At 36.1% G+C, this 22,281-nt stretch overlaps 1 protein-coding gene across 1 annotated transcript; it reads left to right on the top strand.

Annotated features, from left to right (window-relative positions):
• Nucleotides 1-639: 639 nt before the first annotated feature.
• On the top strand, nt 640-14,190 carry UFM1 (ubiquitin fold modifier 1). The gene is made up of 6 exons (XM_014791308.2): nt 640-920; nt 998-1,054; nt 5,389-5,446; nt 9,439-9,478; nt 10,542-10,574; nt 12,005-14,190. Coding segments are annotated over exons 1-6 (258 nt in total). The 5' UTR covers nt 640-918; the 3' UTR covers nt 12,073-14,190.
• Nucleotides 14,191-22,281: the final 8,091 nt, after the last annotated feature.

Below are 22,281 nucleotides of genomic sequence, written 5' to 3'. Positions count from 1 at the left end.
TGACTCTTAGATCCTATAGAGCTGGCACTTTCCTATCTTACTCATCCTGACATCCCCAGCGTTTAGTTTCAGTGCTTGGAACATAGAAAGGATTAAAAGTTTGTTGTTAAACTGCATAAATGTGGCTGATGATCTGCAACCTAGTGCCCAGGTTTAATCCTATTAGACCACATAACAAACTATTGAAATCTCCTGTTAATGGGTGACTCTTCTTAACTAGACCAGAAGTTCCTCACTGCAGCGATCTTTCTCACCAACTTGATAACTCTCTTATCTGTTGCAATTAAATACTAAGACGTCACTATTGCAGAGAAAACTGTGAAGAAAAAAAGATATGAGAAATCTAAAAGACATAACAGGATTGGGTTGCTGGACAGGCAGAAAAATACTAATACTAAAGCAGGGTAAAGAAGATTCCAGCTCCTGGGGTCTCAATGAAGCTTTTCTGCGCGCAGGTTGCCTTAGCAACTTCGGAGAGCGTCCGCCCCAAGCCCCGCCCACAGCCCCGCCCTTCGCCACCCCTCGCTCTTCACCGGCCTGCCCCATACCCTTACTTCCGCCCCAACCTTCCAGCTGGGACCTCGAGTCCTACTGTCTATGCCCCCTCTTGTGTTGCCTGATTGAAAATACGGGAGCAACTATCTGCAATTAGAAAAATATTCTTTCCATGCGATCCATACTTTCGTCTCAGAGATATAAATGCAAAAGCAATCGGTATTTGTAATGTGGAGGCTCCGCCTAGCATGAGCACCCGGGGCCTATTTTCAGGCAGTACCTTGGACAACAGCAACTTTGGAGGTCCTCCGTTCGCCGAGGGAGACGTGGACCTGAGTGGGGCGGGGCGATCCCCTTCATCGCAGAGGAAGTGGGGATAGCGGGCAGAGTCGGCCTGCGGTCTCTGTCCTGACCGGTTCCACGATGTAAGTCTTTGCTTACCGACCGCCCCAATCCCCCGTACCGCTGGCCGACCTTAACTCTCTCTCGCTCTCTGCCTCAGGTCGAAGGTTTCCTTTAAGATCACGCTGACGTCGGACCCGCGGCTCCCTTACAAAGTGTGAGTAGCTCGGCTGCGGTGGGCCTTAGGGGCGGGGCAGGACCGGGCTGGGTGACCCGAGCCTGCCCTACAACTCCCACCTGGGCAGCCTGCGTCCCTTCGCTCCCCGCGCCTCCCCCGCATGCGCTTTTCCCGGAGCCTCTCCTTTCCCACCCGAGCCCGAGAGGGGACATCCGTGTCCGCTCCTCTAAGTGTCATCTTGCTCCTGGCACGAGGATGCGGGGGGTGGGAGGGGGAGGAGTGTGTGTGTGTGTGTGTGTGTGTGTGACAGATGCGTTGCTGCTGATCTGTGACCTCTCCTCGGAACTCATTTGGTGAGTGGTAGAGCGGGAGGACGTGTAGACATGGCTCTCCTTAAACAGTCCCTGTCTGCTCATGATTAGAAAAGGCCTCTCAGCGCTTTGACCAGCTGTTGGAGGAAGTAAGGGAACACATCCCACTTGATTCCGAAATTACCTGAACGTTTGTTACTGTCGGGCTTCTAATACTTGTGTGTGAGTGACTCAACAGTTGGGCGTCACAAAGTAATGAGTCTCAAATCATACACTTCCCATGTTAATAAAGAATGTTTAGAAGGAATGGGAAATGCAGAAATTGGGCAGTTTATCCATGCGGCGCCTTTTTTTATCCTTTAGCAGTTGAATGACGGGTTAGCACCGGTCCAACTACATACTCGTCCGGACCGTCCTATGATTTTAGATGAACATTATTGAGGCTATTGCGGTCAGAAGTCGCATGAAATGTAGCAAAGAACAGGACTTCAATAGGATTTATGCATAATTAGTGTGATTAGTATCGTGGCCTACCAAATTGAACCGTAACAGCTGTCGTCAGTCTCAGTGACATAGCTGTTTGTGACCCATGCAACCTTCTAGCCTTTTGCTGTCTTGATCATTTCATCTCCAGATGAGTCTTTTTTCAGTCTCAAGTATTCATGGTTACAGCCTAGAACCTTAAGATCTCCAGTAATTGCTCCACCTCTAAAATGTAATTTTCAAGCCCTCTCCTGTGAATAACCATATTCTCTTCTTACAGCTGATTTACTCATATCTCTTCTGTAAAAATATTTCTTTTAATTTATTGAGCAGCCTGCTTTTGAATCTATCACTACTCTCTCTCCCCCATGCCTTACCCCACTCCTTTCCTTACCCAGCTCAGAGGCCAAGGTCCAGTCACTCTCTTGCAGACACCCTTAATTTTGGTGTCCCCCTCTCTGCAGTACATTTTGCTTAGTGAAATACCAACTCTGAACGCAACCACTGTATTCTCTGAAAAGAGCTGAATGTCCCTGGAGAAAATTACACAGTGAGGCTGATGGGTTTATGTAAAATTCATGACTGTGCTCAATAGTACCAAACACTGCTACATTTCTGAAGTTTGCTTATTTTCTACTTTATTCTCTGAAAAGATTTTTTAAAAATTTCTCTTCACACTTCCTACAACTCCTTTCCCTGTTTGTCTCAAGCTGTTAGAAGAAAATTCTCTCATCTTTCCATCACCACATCTATAAACCTATAATTTCTGTCTGCCATTGTGTTATAATGGAAAATATGGCTTTACTCCTATGAAAAGCCAATTGTACTACTCGGGCTCTGGATCTCATTTCTTTTAGTCTTCTCAAGATTACCGTAGAGTCCAGAGATCCCTGTCTCATCATGTTTAATTTTTCCCTCTATACTGGATTATTCCATCAATGTGTAAATATGCTGTAGAAAAAAAGACTGAGAAGGAGGGAGGACAGAGTAGGACAGCATCAGTATCTATAGAGTGCCTAGAACGTTATACCAGTTCAGTTAATATTGGTGACTGAATGAATTGAATAGGCATACCTGTTGTTTAGTGTGTGTGTAGTCCTGTGTATATGTATAATCTATATATGAGTGTATGTATAAAATATGCATAACACATGTACATGTGTCCGTAAAGGTAGTTATGCTGTGTTTCCTATTCAAAGCAAATAGTAACTTGTACTTGGGTACTAGTAAAAGCAACGCTTAAGATTTGTGGGAGAACATGCTTTAACTTTTCAATGTCACTTCTCACTTGTCAAGCAGGTAAACGTGTGACAGAGAAGCTTCCTTTGAGTTTCTAACATTACTAATACTTCAATTCTAAAAAGGATGTTTCACTTCTAAATTTATTCTGGGGGGTGTCAGAGTTTTTATTGTTTGTTTTGTTTTTTGTTTGTTGATAGATTCACTCTTGGTATTGCGACATAGTGAAATGTTGAAATCAAACGTTCTCTTTTATATACAGAATGAATTAGAAACACTTTTGGCTCTTTCCGTCTGATTCCAATCTTTCCAGTCTTACTTCCCACTTCATCTCCTCTCCACTTCCTTACTACCACCAATCACTTAATCAGAGGTTCAGCCGCCCTGTTCCCAAATTGACAAGCAAGCCCTTTTGATCTTCCCTGCTTTCAATCTTGTTCTTTTCTGAGCTTGGAATGTAGTCTCATGACTACCACTTCTTGACAAACGACACCTTTTAATAATCAAAATTTCACCTCTCTGAAGATTTCTTTAATTGTCCAGGGAGTCATCTTGCCCTTTTTTGGTTTCTTATAGAAACTTTGTTCTTATTCTTTGTAACAGCACTTGTCAAGTTGTGTCATAGTTCTGTTTATATGAACTATTTATTAAAAAAATAAATTTTGCCAGTAATTTACTTTAAAAGTTTACTTTAATATACAGGATAGTTTCCATTTTTTTCAAAACACTAATATAATGTAAGTGCCAAATTTACAAAATGATGCAAACACAACAAATTCAGATCTATAGTCTGTGGAGTCACAGTAGCTCCCAGTTCCTCTGTGGTTTTCTGCCACTTAGAACATGCATTAAAATATGTTTTCAGTTTGAGTTTTATTGGATTATCTTTGGGCAGGCTCACCGACTTAATATGCGGGTAGAAGTTTATTTTAATGAATATCAATGTGACCTGTAGTTACGGGTTATGGGGACATTTCGAGTCTCCAGGTCAAAAGTGAGTTGAAGCCCTAAGGTTTTAGAAGTTCTCTGTTTGAGGCAAGGTTTTAGGACAATGAATCTCAGGTTTTAAACTATAAATGTACTGCAGAAATACTCGTATAGTACTGCTTCCTGCTTTATAAACTATCACATTGCCTATTTAGTAGATATTTTTTAAACAAATGACTATCCTTTAGAATTATGTTTTTATTCTCTCCAAAAGAAAAAGGGGGAAACAAAAGGAAAAAAAGTGCTATCCATTTTCACTCTTTAGTGGTACTTTGGAGGATTGGAATAGCGGTAACCAAGAAATCTGTTCACATTTCGCTTACTGGAAGTCATTATAGTGTGCTGTGGCAGATGTAATGATTTTTATATTCAGCAATCTGGAGAGTAAGTGAAGAAATGGGACCTGTACATGAGAATGTTACATAATGATAGTTGGTATTAAAACATTCAAGAACAATACAGTGATGACAAATAGAGAAGTTTCAAAGCGAAATGTTAGCTTGCCAGTCTCTCTTGCCTGCCTTGAAAGAGTATATGTTTTTCTATCTTTAATCATTGTAATTTATTTTACATTAGGAATATTATTTATTTTACCTTTTTTAACCTCTTTCTACATCTTTAAGTGTTTTCTTAGGATACAATGTCAATTCCTTTTTAGTTTTTAAATTGGAAAATTCATACAGATTGACCATTTATCAGTAATCTTTAATATACTTGACACTATACAAGTCAATAACGAAATCACACATAACTCTCCAAAATTTTATTTCAGATTGTATTAAGCCCTTTTTCTAATGATGATATAAAAAGTGGAAAAGGACTTCACATTTTGCTGTAGTAAACATGTTGATTTTCATCAACTTGGTCTATTTTAGACTTGATTATTAAAAGTGCACAGGAAGGTTCATGAAAAAATTTATGATCCGATGATGCTTCCCAGGTAGCCTCTTCTTGTAATGAAAATGATGACATTCCTACATCAGGTGAAAAGATGTTTGGACTGGAGGCGGTAAAGAGGACTGAAGAGTCAGGAGAGATTCAAATTTTTGAAATCCATCTCTGGAAACAAGCATCATCCTATATACTAGGCCCATTTGTATCAAAGTATTAAAAATGTATAAATCTGCACCTGTATAGGTTATTAATTTTCAGCTGAAGCCATGGGTACCATCTCAGCTATAAGGCTAATTGCTTTTTTTCATTTTAGAGTTAATGAATAGTGTGCAATTAAAATACAACCTTCAGACTCAAAAGACAGCTTGGTTCAGGTCTGCTACAATAGCTGAAATAAGGAAAAAGGGCTTCAAAGGAAAAATCAGCTTTTAAAAAAATTCTTTTTAATTCTTCTTGCAGACTCAGTGTTCCTGAAAGTACCCCTTTCACAGCAGTCTTAAAGTTTGCAGCGGAAGAAGTAAGTATAGAAATGGGAACAACCTGTATGGAATGTGGTTTGGCAGTGTATCTCAAAAATCTTTAGGCACCCGCCTGGTGGTGTAGTGCTTAAGTTCACACGCTCCACTTCAGTGGCCCAGGGTTTGCGGGTTTGGATCCCGGGCGCGGACCTGCACACCGCTTGTCGGGCCATGCTGTGGCAGCAGCCCATATACAGGATAGAGGAAGATTGGCACAGATGTTAGCTCAGGGCCAATCTTCCTCACCAAAAAAAAAAAAAGAAAGAAAGAAAGAAAGAAAAAATCTTTAAATTTTGCATGTGCTGTGACCCATCATTTCTATTTGGGTTCATTACTAGGTTTATGCTATGAAAAAGTTAAGCCTTACAGATATAAGTAGAATGAAAATTAAGACTGACTTACAGATATAAGAAGAATGAGTTAAACAAAGTGACACATCTAGTGAATGCACCCATTTAAAATTTTAGGGAAAATTTTTATTGAAATTGAAAATAGTGGTATGGAAATTTTTCTAAACAGCAACATATCACACTGTAGTCTGGATACTCATATTTTTACAACATTTGATTCTAGAATTACATTTTTTTTATATCTTTAGCATATTTTTAAAATTTTCTGTGTGAGCATATGGACTGTCAGTAAAATTTGTTGTTTTTAAAAGTATCTAGTTTTTTAGAACATATTTAGGTTCTCTGTTTTTAAGAAATAAAATTTTTCCATCCAGAATTATCGTCAGAAGCATCTATAATGCAAGAGTAGCTTTGTCTGGTGGAAATGGCACCAAAATGTGACTTGGGAGACTTAGGGTTCCTATTCTAGTTGTGTCGTTAATTATCTATGTGACATGGGCAAGCCTCTCAATTTTTCTCTTCCTCAAATTTCTTAATCTATAAAATGGGAGTAGTTAATGCCTGTCCTTCCTATCTGATTAAGTGATTTTGAATAAAAATATAATAGCATTTACTGAAATTTTGTGAAGTTAAATGTGCTATACAAGTAAAGAGTGACCTAAATCCAAATGTTTTGGTTCAGAGTCTTCAGAAAAGTTTGTAGTCACTGAAAAACAATTTTAGTAACTAAATAAAGAAGCAGCCAGCTTAACCCATAATCCTGCCCTGTGCTTAAGTGATTAATGGAAAATCAGCCAACCCATTAGCGCTCACAACCCCTCGTAAACTATTGTCAGGGACCAATGACATCATTTACCACTAATTCAGAATTAAACTGAAAGGTGGTAGTGTTTGTTTTATAGTCAATTTTGATCTATTCTTCATGCAGAAAGAATAAGTAAAAAGAGACGGGAAACAAATCCAAATACGGCATCATCATTAGTTTTTGCCGGACAAGTCACTTGCAAGAAGTATTCCTAGCCTGGGTCATAGCGCATCCTACACATTCCAAGATGAACATATGAAGTAGATATGTTCAAGCTATAATTAATATTTATTATTGTATTTTGTAGTTATAGTGTGTCCTTTATAAGGCAAAGGCATTGTTGTGATCTTGGGTTTCTAGTGAAAGTATAAGAAAATCATAACAGACATGCAATATAAAATAAACTAACAAACTTCACACAACCACATATATGTCCATATATTGAGGTAACATTTAGTTTATAACATATAAATTTCAGGTGTACATCATTATATTCCATTTCTGTGTAGCCTACATCATGTGCACCACCCAAAAAGTAATTACCATGGGTCGCTGTACAGATGTGCCCTTTTACCCCTTTTGCCCTCATCCCTCCCCACTTCCCCTCTGGTAACCACCAATCTGATTTCTTTATCTATTTATTTTGTTTGTTGTTGTTGTTTTTGTCTTTCACTTAGGAGTGAAATCATAGGTATTTGACTTTCTCTGTGTGACTTATTTCACTTAGCATCATACCCCAAAGGTCCATCCATGTTGTCGCCAATGGCAAGATTTCATCGTTTCTTATGGCTGAGTAGTGTTCTATTGTGTGTGTATACCACATCTTCTTTATCCGTTCATCCATTGATGGGCACATAAGTTGTTTCCAAGTCTTGGCTATTGTAAATAATGCTGCGATGAACATAGGGGTGCAATTATCTTTTTGACTTAGTGTTTTCATGACAACTACATACATTGATTAAAGTTTTAAGGTAGCTTAGAACTGTTATGAATCACGAGTGTTACACATTTAGACAGGTTATAACTTTCAGGCAACAGTGAGAAGGCCTTTCACAAGATGACGTTGTAGAGTCTTCCAGTGAGAACAAGAGTCAACTTGACAAACGAAGAGTCTGTGGATTTAAATCCCTAGTAAAATTCTCTCAATAAAAAAAAATAATAAAATTCCCCAACACATGACTGTGAATTCATTTAACTGAATAGTGAGTTGTCAAAGCCTAGGAAGAGCCTCTTAACACCCTAAATTATAAGACTTATGGGATCTCAGAAAGTAAACAAATGAAAACTGAGGAGCATAAAATACCCTGCATCAGAGAAAACTTGTCAGTAGTGTAGGACGACAGTAGTAGATACTGCGTTTTACATCACTAGTGATGCCTCTCCACATTTCAACTTACCCGTTGCTTCTACATTCTGGAAAAGGGAAAAATTATGTCAGCAGTTGCTTTTGATTTTTAATGTTGATAAAATATGTTGCCACTGTATGGATGTGGCTAAGAAAATGCATAGCTTATCTTAAAAGGGACATAATCTAAGAATAAGACACTCTGTAGGGTAACTAGAAACTTCGTAATATTCAAGTTTTGGAAATCTGAAATGTCCTATAATTAATTTGAGTGATCAAAGTTTTATTAAGTGTTACAACCTCTATGAATCATTTTTGAGGTATTTTAAAATTTATTTATTAAAGTACATTTTGAAGTTATTTTAAATTAGGTTTATTTAAAATTTTTACATCTTTAAAAGGACATTTACAATTAAGAATGTACTGTGCAGACAGTAAAATTATTTGTTTATTAGGTACATAATCCTGTAACAGGTAATTGTTCTTTTGCGTAGTTAAGTTCTTATTTTAAAACTTGGTTCTTCAATTCATAAATAAAATAAGCTTTTGGTTGTTTTCCTTAATTGTGCATATGTGACCATTATCAATACGTAGAGCAGCATTTCCCAGACCACTAGAAGCATCAAAAAAAAAATCCATGAAAAACTGGGATCAGTGGCCAAAAAGTATGGGAAACGCTTCATTCACTATTTCCTTCTTAGAGTTAAATCAATTATAGTAGCAGCATGTTAAAGGATTTTGACAAGAATAGTAGTTTACCTTAGTATTTTCCAAACTTATTTGATCACAGAACTCAACTATGATATTTGTAAAACTAATCCATCGCCTAGAAGTGCTTAATAAATGTTCATTGGGTAAATGAATGAGGACATAAACACACTTTGACAACTGCTGGTCTCTAGAGCATTAAGACAAGAATTCTACCTTTTAGCTACCACTAAGTTCCATACCACGTTTCATTAATTCAGAAAACACATCTTTTTACACCACGAGATTTAAATCAGCAGTACATTAAAGAATTTGAGGAAGGAATATGAGCCTTGATTGGCCTCCCATTAAACACGAGAGCATTTGTTTGAACTTATTATTTCCACAGAGAAATTTTACGAATGTTTTAAGCAATTGTTTTGCTTTTATTTTTGCTTATGCAAGAGAGTTATATATGATAAAAGTAACACATCTAAGTCTGAAAGAGTAATCATTGATCGGGTCATAGATTCATTGACAGTGCTTTTCTTTGTTTGTAGTGCATAAAATAAGGTGCATTTTACAATCCATGGTGACCTAGATAGAGTGAAATGCAGTATTTAGAAAACAGTGTTGTTCTTTAAAAGTAAAGCAAGTTAAGTACTTTGATGACGTTACTTATCCTAAAAGATAAATCACATTTTAGAATTATAGAATTGATTATATGTACCTCATCCTTGCTAGCCATCTTTTATAGACTTTGTGTGTGTGTATATATATATTTTTTTTTTTCCTCCCTTTTAGTTTAAAGTTCCTGCAGCAACAAGTGCAATTATTACCAATGGTAAGAATTCATTTTAAAACTATTACCTCAGAGCCCTAGAAATTGTTTAAAAGAAATCAGATTAATTAACATTGACTTAAATACAAAAAGCCCAAAATTTATATCAACATAAATGATATATACGTAATTGTAAACACTAAGTCAAGGTTACTGTCCATAATTAGCTCTTTTCAGTTTCTTTATGCTTTTGGTATAGTATAGCACTTTATAATATCTTGTGTCCTTATCACTTCATGCCCGATTATTACTGAAAATAACTTTTATTTAACAAAATTTAATTTATTTTAATAATTGTAAATGCTTTTAGAATACAGGAAATCAAGCAAAAATATACCTTTGCTATACTTCATTATTGCTTTCCTGATGGAAAACTATTTCTTACGAGGCTTGAAATAATGAAGATTTTATTCAATTATATTGAATAAATTATATCTTCAGTGAATTACATATTCAATTAAATATGTAATTTAAATTCTGAGTATTTTAGAATACTGCTAATAATTAAGTTTGATGGAACTAGCCCTATGAGAAAATACTGAAATAAGGTGAGGAGTAAAAATTGCGGGGAGGGCTTAAATATTCAAGAATACAAAGAATTCAAGAATACAAAGTAATATTTATAGGTGCTGAAAGTGGTTTCGTGTGCAGTTAGGATGTAAACTTTTATCACGTGTCAGTGGAACTTGAATTAAATGACTATAGGCTCTCAGGCCTTAAGGTTTCATGCCTTGGAGCAATATATAAATGATTAATGACATACTTAAGGTGCTTTTGGCTTTATTTTTCACTGTGTGTGGCATAATAGAATAAAAAACTATCTTCTGTAGAACTTACCAAGATCATTGCACTCACAGATGTTTTTGTCTAATCCAGCAATGTGCATAAATGCATAATAGTAACAGATTTCAACAGATAACTTACCTGAAAGGTTGTCATTCATGTTCTTGGACTTAAATTGTTGGGCTTGTGCCCATATACCCAGCAGTGGCAAATCTCTTCTTGTTACTATTAAACCATTTTAGCTTTAGAAATAACTTAAATGATTTTATAACTTATTTTCTAGATGGAATAGGAATAAATCCTGCACAGACTGCTGGTGAGTATCTTTCTGAAAATCATGGAGATGTGGGTGGGGCTATATATGTGTGTGTGTGTGTGTGTGTGTGTGTGTGTCAATTGATACTGAGTATTTAATTTATTCTAATTAGACTTGATAGGATTTTACCAGGATAATAGCTGTTTTTTAGGGATTGTGTAGCTGTCTTTACCTGTGTGTCTAAGTAATAATTTGTTTCATTATATGTCTTAGTTGTGTATGCTTTTGGCTACAAGAAAGAGAAAACCTGACTAATAAGCATTAAAGCTTATTAATTAAAGGTTAATAAGCTTTAATAATGACTAATAAGCATTAAAGGTATTTAATTAAAACATGTAACAAAAAGTCTGATTAAAACATGTAACAAAAAGTCTGAAGGTAAAAAGATGTACTCTTATGAGAATGATGATTTGGACCTACCTTATAAGCTAGTTTGAGGTAGTACATGTAAAGTGCCTAAAAGTTTGCAGTGTCCATAGTAAGCATTCAATAAGAGCTAGCTGTTATTATTTTAAAGAAGTACAGTCATTTAAATTTCAAGGAACTTAGTCCACACTCAGAGCTTCAAACTTAAGCTCTCAGCAAGCTTAAGCATATTTTTTAGATGTACTCTTTTTGGCTTATAGTCTAGTTATAATATTTTGAAATTAAGTGTGCTTTAATATAATATTACCTCAATCTTAAGCAGTAGTTATGTTTAAATTATTATATTCTGGAGTGCTTCTCTATTATGACAAAATTATATTGTCCTCATACACCTTGGTATTAAAATTCAGACATATAGAAAATGAAGAGGGATTTAAAATTGTAATTTTTTTTTTGCTTAAATCAGTTTTAAGTATATTTCATGAAATAAGAAAGGTTGTTCATTGAAAATCATGAGGCATTTTATTGTATAGATGCCTTTAAACTTAGGTTTAAAAGTTTTGTTTTTACTTACTCTAGAAATGTTCGGTAGTTTATATTAATTTAAATCACTTCTTATTCTAATATGTTGCCTGTTGTATTACCCTTAAAAGTTGAATTGTGCACATCATGGCGCATGAATAAATCTCAGCAGGCAGTTGAGCCAAAATAGGACAGGGTTTCTAAACTGTCACTTGTGGTAATTTAGATTTATTGTTTTTTCTGTCTTTAGGTATTTTATTGTGTATTAAAGCAAGTATTGATGGTTAAATTAATTTACATTGTTATTTGCTGAGTGCATTTGTTAGCATTTTCATGGCTAGTGTTCTTATTTAAAATTTTCAGACATTTGGTTGGTTGTGAAGATGTGAGAGGAATAGGAACAGGCCTTAAAAAGCATGGAATTGGGTTCCGATGATGTTTGAGCCTACTTACTGTACACTACTTTGTTTATTATATATAATAATTGTTGGAAAGTTAACTTGTTTTTTAAACACCTAACTATGTTTTGTTTGTTTGTATAGGAAATGTTTTTCTAAAGCATGGTTCAGAACTGCGAATTATTCCAAGAGATCGTGTTGGAAGTTGTTAATATCCACTACTTGGAGCATAGGATTACCTTTCAAAATAAATATTGGTATTGTTGTTATAAAACTGAAATCAGGCGTTTAAAATACTATGAAAACAGCAATTGTTGATGAAATAATGAAAGGAGACTCTCCATCCCTTCTTGTTATTCACATTCTTCATGTGAAGAGGGAAGGCTTAAGCATTGAGGGTATCATCACCACAGAAGATCATAGTCTTTCATTGCTACCTCACAACACACACAGGTAGTTCATTTGGGGTAAATGGATTATCCAACTGTGTTTTATAACTGGAGGATGCTTCTGATAATTCTTTCTGAGAACATGTGAAAAATTGAAATTTACTGAATCTTCCTATTTGTCTTTGAGTTTAAAAGGATTATGGATCGTACGTGGTGGTTTGCTTGATAGCATCTGACTTGCAGACTCAAAAATAGTTGAATTCTTAATTATATATTGTTTATTATAAAAGATATAGAAATATCAATAAATACTTAACTATCTTAACTTTCTATCATTTAGGTTTTTTTAAGTTTAAACTTTATGTGTTCATACAAATTTTAGTTTAATATCAAAGAGCCAGAAATTGAATTTTTTGATCTAGCCCCTATGTATAAAATTGATATCCCACACTAAAGAGTTTTATCTATGATCTTGCAAAATCCATTACTTGTAATGGTGAGAGTTGACAATAAAATAGGAGCATCCTTTGCTGAGTTATGCATTCCTTTCTCAATCTCTTTTAATACATCCTTTAAAACAAGATTCCTCAAGAAACCATTGTCTTTTTGAGTATAGTATTTCTAAAGAGCATTCAGGAAGAGAGTATTGTAAAGAAGATCTGAAGTTCACAACAAAGCTCAAGGAAATGCTAATTGGAAATGCTGGTTAATTATACTTACTGAAGACCCAACATTTAAGGAAGTGTTAAGATTAGTGAATCAAGTGAATATGAAGCCAGGAAAGGGAAGATGGGGAAGGCCACATGACCAGGCCTCTAGTAAGGAGGCAAGAAACAAAAGCCAACAGTGGAAGGGAACAGAAAGCTTGAGCAAAATGTCACAGAAATGCTAACTGGGTGGGCAAAACTGCAGAAGCTATGTTGGAGAGAACTGAAGGGGAAAACAAAATACTTGACATCGTCATAAGGAGCAGAAGGCAATTAGAGAAAGCAACGTATAGGCTTTGTCAACATACAGATTTCAAAGTTCCCCTTATGAGAATCTGAAGAATGATATGCATAAAGGAAGATTTTATTTGCCCTTACAGAGGAAATCAATATCTATGCAAATCTTTAAAGATGAAATGAAGGCTCGTAGTGATTCAGGACTAGTGCTCAACCTGCTGTATTCTAGATGATGAGCTCTCTGGAGGCAGGCATTGTGTCTGTCTTGCTCTTTGTGGACTTGGAAATCTAGTAGGCTTTCAGTAAATACATGCTGAATTATTCATAAATAAAGTATCTCTAAGACCAATTTTTATGTAAGTGTGTTTGAGTATCTTCCCTACCACAGGCCCGGGGCTCAATGGAAAAAAAATTACAGGGAAATGCAACAGAATCAGCATCTGAAGGGTGACATTGGTGGTTAAGTGTAAGAATTTACCCACATATTGTTCATATATTTGACAGATGAACAGCAAGATTCTGAATTGTAAAGGAAAAGAATCTTTGCTAAGGTGTAGCAGAAGAGTATACTTCTGATGTTTGGGAAATTTTTTATTTTTATAAGCAAAATTTGATGCTCGAAGACCCCCTGGTCCTTAACAATATTAAGCCTTAGTTAACCAGAAATTTATGAATACCCATTCCCTGAAATTTTTGTTTAATTTAGATTTTGCCCTATTCTGTTTCTAGCACAAAAGCTTCTTGCTGTGTTACGTAAATAAGTTTATGATGTCCTGTGACATAAAGTAATTTGTTTAATGTTTTTGTTCTTTGGTTTTGAAAATTTTGTTGTAGTAAGTTCTTTAAATTAAAAACATTTTAAAGAACTAGACATTTTGTTATTAAATAAATGTGATCTGTAAGTTCTTTGTGCAGAATGTTTTGAAGTGTTGAAGTTTAAGTGCGTTATTGATACATAATTAATACCTTATGAAAATACATTTTGTTATACCATAAACTGTATTGTCTACTCTTATTTTATTATTAAAGCTCTTAATCAACACACCTATTGAGCCAGTGTATAACAATTGTAGCAAAAAAATGAGTAAAGATGATTAATAGTCATAGAAATGAATATACACCTCCAAATACCAATCTATTTTCAGAAAAAAAAAAAAAAGTTAAGGTAATTGTCTAGGCTATTCAGACCCAAACCTGGGTATCAGAGTCACCTAGGGAATTAAAAATTCAGATTTCTGGAAACCACTCCTAAAGTTCTGACTCATTAAATCTGGAATGGTGCATAGTAATCTCTGTTTACAAAAAGTAGTCCTGCTAGTTTCAGCTGTTCAGCTGGGTTTTAGAATGATAAGGCCAACTTTTTCACTTTGTAGATGAACAAAAGGAAGCCTAAGGAGTCAAAGTAACTAGAATATGTTCTAGAATCTTGGAAAGTTTACATTCCACTGCTTGATTCTCTGGTAGCTGACTAAGTGCAAAGATGCTAGCTAATAGTCTCCCTCACTCACTAGTACTACCTTTCATAAAGTGTTTCAAGTCCAATTGTTTTGTGGATGTTTTATTTCTTAAAATTTGTTATTTGAAAGAAAAGTCAATGGGAAAAAAATTCAGTTCTAAGTCCCCTCTACCCAAATTAAGATACTAAAATTGTCTACCATGTCTTTTACCTAAGGAGTTTGAAATATTTGTGACTTAGAGGCATTAACATACTTTGTTGGCGAAATTCTAAGTTAACTGACTGTATATTAGTGTTCCCAAGGCTATTTATAAAACCAAATTACATACATAAATCATATATATATACACATGTTTATATACATATATATATACGTATGTAATTTGCGGTTACACGTGTATATGATTTACATATGTAGTTCATCCAAAAGAAACGTATTGAACATCTGCTGTGTGTCAAGTATTTTGATAGATACTTTCACTTACTCTTCACAACAATGCCAAATTATTATCCCCAGTTTACAGAAGAAGAGGCTTAAAGAGGTTGAGATTTGAAATTTGACCCCTTGTTTGACTTTGGAACTCTCCACATCATACTGGGAGAATTTTTTAGTGGTCTTTTTTGACAATATATGAGATCTGTGTTGAATTATCGATTTAAAAGTATAAAGGAAATGTGTGAGGCTTCAATTCTCATTTCAGAGTACTGAATATGCATGTAATGATCATGAATGGTATTCCTTTTTAATACGTAGTGTAAATGTGATGGTGTAAATGTGGTAAAATGAGAGGACATTAAGTAAAAAGCAATCAAAGGTAATTATGATTCTGGTGCTACTCCATAGGGTGGCACAGTGGGAGTAGGACTATGGCCCCATATTCCTCAGCCCCATTAGACAGCTTACATTTTTTAATCTTATGTATCTTCCAGATGCAGCTACAAGATTAGTCCCCTAGTAACCTGCTCTTCAGCCAGATGTTGCCCATAAGCCCCTCCAACACAGAAATTCTGGAATTACCCTCTGATATTTAGTGCTGGAGATAGCTAAATCATTATTTAAACCAGGCTATCTAAACCATTAATTGAAATAAACATTCTCAAAAGGCCCAATCTATCCAACCTATTACCCACATCCTCTAAATTGTCTAAGCCAGATATTTGGAATTCATTAGATTTCTTTCCTTTCTCTTGCCATAGCAAATCAGTCACAAAATTCTATTTAATCTGTTCACAAAATATATATCAGTCACCTCCACTGTCTAATTAAAAACCTCATCTTCTTGTATATGCTACTATAAAAGCCTCTAGTCTCTCCATTTCCTCTTTCACACTCTTGTTGTAATGAGCTTTTTGACATGGAAATAATCACGTAGTTCCAGTAGTCAAAATCCAGAATAAAAAGGAATAAAAATCGGTACTTTTCATGACATATGAAGTCCTTCATGAATAGGTCTTTGTTCAGAGTCATCTGTTATCACGTCTCTCTTTTCTACAGTTTCCTTCTCCAGTTCACACTGCAGAACTACAAATATTTAGTATTTCTGATGTGACATCTTCTTATGCCGGCATGCCTTTACTTTCTCCATTTGTCTGCCTGGAAAACCTAGCACTCATTCTAGTTTAAAAGCCATCGAGCACTTCGTCACTCCTCCCAAGCAGAGTTAGGTGCTAGCTGTCTAAACAACCATTGCATTTGTACATTCCTCCATTATAGCAATTATTAAACATAGAATTCTAATATTTATCTCTGATTTTTTTTGTTAATCTTTTATTTTTATTGCAGTAACATTGGTATATAACATTGTATAAATTTCAGGTGTACATCATTGTACTTCTATTTCTGCATAGATTACATCATGTTTACCACCCAAATACTAATTACAACCCATCACCACACACATGTGCCGAATTATCCCTTTCCCCCTCCTCCCTGCCCCCTTCCCTTCTGGTAACCACCAATCCAATCTCTGTCTCTATGTGTTTGTTTATTGTTGTTATTATCTACTACTTAATGAAGGAAATCATACAGTATTTGACCTTCTCCCTCTGACTTATTTCACTTTGCATAATACCCTCAATGTCCATCCATGTTGTCACAAATGGCTGGATTTCATCGTTTCTTATGGCTGAGTAGTATTCCATTGTGTATATATACCACATCTTCTTTATCCATTCGTCCCTTGATGGGGACTTAGGTTGCTTCCAAGTCTTGGCTATTGTGAATAATGCTGCAGTGAACAGAGGGGTGCATGTAACTTACGCATTGGTGTTTTCGAGTTCTTCGGATAAATACCCAGCAGTGGAATAGCTGGATCATATGGTAGTTCTATCCTTAATTTTTTGAGGAATCTCCATACTGTTTTCCATAGTGGTTGCACCAGTTTGCACTCCCACCAGGGGTGTATGAGTTCCCTTCTCTCCACATCTCTCCAACACATGTTGTTTCCTGTCTTGTTAATTGTAGACATTCTGACGGGGGTCAGGTGATATCTCATTGTAGTTTTGATTTGCATTTCCCTGATAGTTAATGATTTTGAACATCTTTTCATGTGTCTGTTGGCCATCTGTATATCTTCTTTGGAGAAATGTCTGTTCAGGTCTTTTGCCCATTTTTTAATTGGGTTGTTAGTTGTTTTGTTGTTGAGATGCATGCGTTTCTTTATATATTTTGGAGATTAAGCCCTTATCAGAAGTATGGTTTGCAAATATCTTCTCCCAATTGTTAGGTTGTCTTTTCGTTTTGTTGATGGTTTCCTTTGCTGTGCAGAAGCTTTTTAGTTTGATGTAGTCCCATTTGTTTATTTTTTCTATTGTTTCTCTTGCCCGGTCAGACACGGTGCTTGAAAATATGTTGCTAAGACCGATGTTGAAGAGTGTACTGCCTATGTTTTCTCCTAGAAGTTTCATAGTATTAGGTCTTACATTCAAGTCTTTAATCCATTTGGAGTTAATTTTTGTGTATGGTGTAAGGTAAGGGTCTACTTTCATTTTTTTGCGTGTGGCTATCCAGTTTTCCCAACACCATTTGTTGAAGAGACTTTCTTTTCTCCATTGTATGTTCTTGGCTCCTTTGTCAAAGATTAGCTGTCCATAGATGTGTGGGTTTATTTCTGGGCTTTCGATTCTATTCCATTGATCTGTGTGTCTGTTTTTGTGTGAGTACCATGCTGTTTTGGTTACTATAGCTTTGTAGTATATTTTGAAATCAGGGAGTGTGATACTGCCAGCTTTGTTCTTTTTTCTCAGGATTCCTTTAGCTATTCGGGGTCTTTTGTTGTTCCATATAAATTTTAGGATTCTTTGTTCTATTTCTGTAAATAATGTTGTTGGAACTTTGATAGGGATTGCATTCAATCTATAGATGGTTTTAGGAAGTATGGACATCTTAACTAAGTTAATTCTTCCAATCCAAGACCACGAAATATCTTTCCATTTCTTTGTGTCTTCTTCAATTTCTATCAGCAATGTTTTATAGTTTTCAGTGTACAGATCTTTCACCTCTTTGGTTAAGTTTATTCCTAGGTATTTTGTTCTTTTTGTTGCAATTGTAAATGGGATTGTATTCTTAATTTTTCTTTCTGCTACTTCATTGTTAGTGTATACAAATGCACCTGAGTTTTGTATGTTGATTTTGTATCCTGCAACTTTACCGTATTCGTTTATTACTTCTAAAAATTTTTTGGTGGATTCTTTAGGGTTTTCTATATATAAAATCATGTCATCTGCAAATAGTGAGAGTTTCACTTCTTCCTTTCCAATTTGGATCCCTTTTATTTCTTTTTCTTGCCTGATTTCTCTGGCTAGGACTTCCAGTACTATGTTAAATAGGAGTGGTGACAGTGGGCATCCTTGTCTAGTTCCTGTTCTTAGAGGGATAGGATTCAGTTTTTCACCATTGAGGGTGATATTAGCTGTGGGTTTGTCATATACGGTCTTTATTATGTTGAGGTACTTTCCTTCTATACCCATTTTATTCAGAGTTTTTATCATAAATGGATGCTGTATCTTGTCAAATACTTTTCTGCATCTATTGAGATGATCATGTGATTTTTATTCTTCATTTTATTAATGTGGTGTATTATGTTGATTGATTTGCAAATGTTGAACCATCCCTGCATACCTGGAATAAATCCCACTTGATCATGGTGTATAAGCTTTTTAACGTATTGTTGTATGCGATTTGCTAGTATTTTGTTGAGGATTTTTGCACGGACGTTCATCAGTGATATTGGCCTGTAATTTTCTTTTTTTTGTGTTGTCCTTGTCTGGTTTGGGTATCACGGTAATGTCAGCTTCGTAGAATGAGTTAGGGAGCTTCCCCCCTCCTCATTTTTTTGGAAGAGTTTGAGAAGGATAGGTATTAAGTCTTCTTTGAATGTTTGGTAGAATTCACCGGGGAAGCCGTCTGGTCCTGGACTTTTATTTTTGGGGAGGTTTGTGATTACTGTTTCGATCTCCTTACTGGTGATTGGTCTATTCAAATTCTCTATTTCTTCTTGATCCAGTTTTGGAAGGTTGTATGATTCTAAGAATTTATCCATTTCTTCCAGATTGTCAAATTGGTTGGCATATAGCTTTTCATGGTGTTCTCTTATAATCTTTTGTATTTCTGAGGTGTCTGTTGTAATTTCTCCTCTTTCATTTCTGATTTTACTTATTTGTGCCTTCTGTCTTTTTTTCTTGGTGAGTCTAGCTAAACGTTTGTCAATTGTGTTTATCTTTTCAAAGAACTAGCCCTTGGTTTTATTAATTTTTTCTATTTTTTTTTAGTCTCTATTTCATTTATTTTTGCTCTGATTTTTATTATTTCCCTTCTTCTACTAATTTGGGGCTTTGTTTGTTCTTCTTTTTCAAGTTCCTTTAGGTGCATTGTTAGATTGTTTATTTGAGATTTTTCTTGTTTGTTGAGATAGGCCTGTATTGCTATAAACTTCCCTCTTAGAACCGCTTTTGCTGTATCCCATAAATTCTGGCATGTCGTATTTTCATTTTCATTTGTCTCCAGGTATTTTTTTATTTCTTCTTGATTTCTTCGTTGACCCAGTCGTTGTTCAGTAGCATTTTGTTTAATCTCCACATATTTGTGGCTTTTCTGATTTTCTTCCTGTAGTTGATTTCTAGTTTCATACCATTGTGGTCAGAAAAGATGCTTGGTATTATTTCAATCTTCTTAAATTTATGGAGACTTGTTTTGTGGCCTAATATGTGATCAGTACTGGAGAATGTTCCATGTGCATTTGAAAAGAACGTGTATTCCTCCGTTTTTGGATGGAATGCTCTGTATATATCTACTAGGTCCATCTGTTCTAGTGTATCATTTAAGGCCAATGTTTCTTTATTGATCTTCTGTTTGGATGATCTATCCATTGGTGTAAGTGGAGTGTTAAAGTCCCCTACTATTATTGTGTTACCGTCTATTTCTCTTTTTATGTCTGTTAATAATTGCTTTATATATTTAGGTGCAGCTACATTGGGTGCGTAGATATTTACAAGTGTTATATCCTCTTGTTGGATTGTTCCCTTGATCATTATGTAATGCCCTTCTTTCTCTCTTTTTACAGTTTTTGTTTTAAAGTCTATTATGTCTGATATGAGTACTGCTACCCCAGCTCTCTTTTCATTGCCATTTGCGTGGAGTATCTTTTTCCATCCCTTTACTTTCAGTTTGTGAGTGTCTTTAGGACTGAAGTGTGTCTCTTGTATGCAGCATATATATGGGTCTTGTTGTTTTATCCAATGAGTCACCCTATGCCTTTTAATTAGAGCATTTAGTCCTTTAACATTTAACGTAGTTATTGATAAGTATGTACTTACTGCCATTTTTTAACTCTTTTTATCCTCAGGGTTTTATTAGTCCTTCTCTGTTCCTTTCTCCTTCTATACAGAATTGATGGTTTCTTTAGTTTGACCTCTGTCTGAAAGCTGTACTCTTTAACTCCCCTCCTCCCTCCTTTTATGTTTTTGATATCATATCTAACCTCTTTTTTGTGCATTTGTATCCATTACCCTCTTATCATGGAAATAGATAATTTTTCCTCTTTGTGGTCTTCTCTTTTCCCCTTATATCAGTCCCTTTACATTTCTTGTAGCACTGGTTTCTTGGTGACAAACTCCTTTAATTTTTGCTTGTCTGGGAAATTTTTGATCTCTCCTTCCATTTTGAATGATAACCTTGCTAGGTAGAGTATTCTTGGCTGTAAGTTTTTTCCTTTTAGCACTTTAAATATATCATGCCACTCTCTTTTAGCCTGTAAGGTTTCTGCTGAGAAGTGAGCTGATAGCCTTATGGGGTTTCCTTTATATGTAACTTGTCTTTCTCTTGCAGCTTTTGGGATTCTCTCTTTATCTTTAATTGTGGACATTTTGATTATGAGGTGTCTTGGTGTGGGCCTCTTTGGGTTTATCTTGTTGGGGGCTCTCTGTGATTCCTGTACCTGGATGTCTGTTTCCTTCCTTAGGTTAGGGAAGTTTGCATCTGTTATTTCTTCAAATAGATTCTCTGCCCCTTTGTCTCGCTCTTCTCCTTCTGGGACACCTATAACACAGATGTTAGTGTGCTTGATGTTGTCCCAGATGTCCCTTAGACTGTCCTCACTCTTTTTAATTCTTTTCTTTTTTACCTGTTCAGCTTGGGTAATTTCTTCTAGTCTTTCGTCCAGCTCGCAGATCCGTTCTTCTGTATCCTCTACTCTGCTTTTGAGTCCCTCTAGTGAATTCTTCATTTCCAGTATTGTATTCTTCATTTCTGATTGGTTCTTTTTTATATCTTCCATTTCTTTGTTGACATTCTCCCTCAGTTCATCTATTCTTCTCCCAAGATCAGTGAGCATCCTTAACACTCTTAGTTTGAACTCTCTGTCGGGTAGGTTGCCCATTTCTGTTTCACTTAGTTCCTTTTCTGGGGTTTTGTCCTGTTCCCTTACTTGGAATGTATTCCTTTGCCTCCTCATTTTGCCTCTTTCCCTGTGCTTGTGTCTATGTATTAGGTAGGTCAGCTACGTCTCCTGCTCTTGGATAGGTGACCTTATATAAGTGATGCCTTAGGAGGCTTTCAAGGTGCTTCCCTCAGTTCTCAATGTTCCAGGGTGACCTCTATGTGGGCTACGTGTGTCTTTCTGTTGTGGTCTGTTAGCTCTCCCTGTAGGCGCCCAGGGAGGCTGAGTTATGTTTCTGGCCAGCTGTTGTAATGCTCAGCTGCTTGTAGTTATTGTGGGCCCTTCAGTCTCTTTATCAGGTGTGGGGAGCCCCAGCACAGTTGGCTGCAAATTCTAATAGCACATTTGTGTTGCAGTATTTCTTTTAAGTGAGTAGGCCCCCAGCGTTGCAGGTTGTTGGGCTCAGGGGCTTACAATTGCTATAAGCCTCAAGCCTTTAGGTCTCTTGTCAGCTCTCTGAGGATTGCAGCTGGGTGGGGCTGGCCTCAGGCACGGGCGCTCCCACTTGCTTCAGGCTTTGGAAGGTGGGGCAAACCCCCTATGTGGGTCTTTGAGAAGCACAAGTCTTCTGCAGCTGACAAGCCCTGCCGCCCAGAGGTCCACACACACAGTCAACACAGTCCTGCCCCGTGTGCATGCCCTGACCTCCTGAAGTGGACCCAGTCTCTCCATGGCGGGAGCCCCACACACTCCACCT

The sequence above is a fragment of the Ceratotherium simum genome, chromosome 10 (genome assembly GCF_057802395.1).
Source record: "Ceratotherium simum simum isolate JZ-2026a chromosome 10, ASM5780239v1, whole genome shotgun sequence".
Lineage (NCBI taxonomy): Eukaryota > Metazoa > Chordata > Mammalia > Perissodactyla > Rhinocerotidae > Ceratotherium > Ceratotherium simum.
This window is presented reverse-complemented; position numbering and strand designations above follow the sequence as displayed.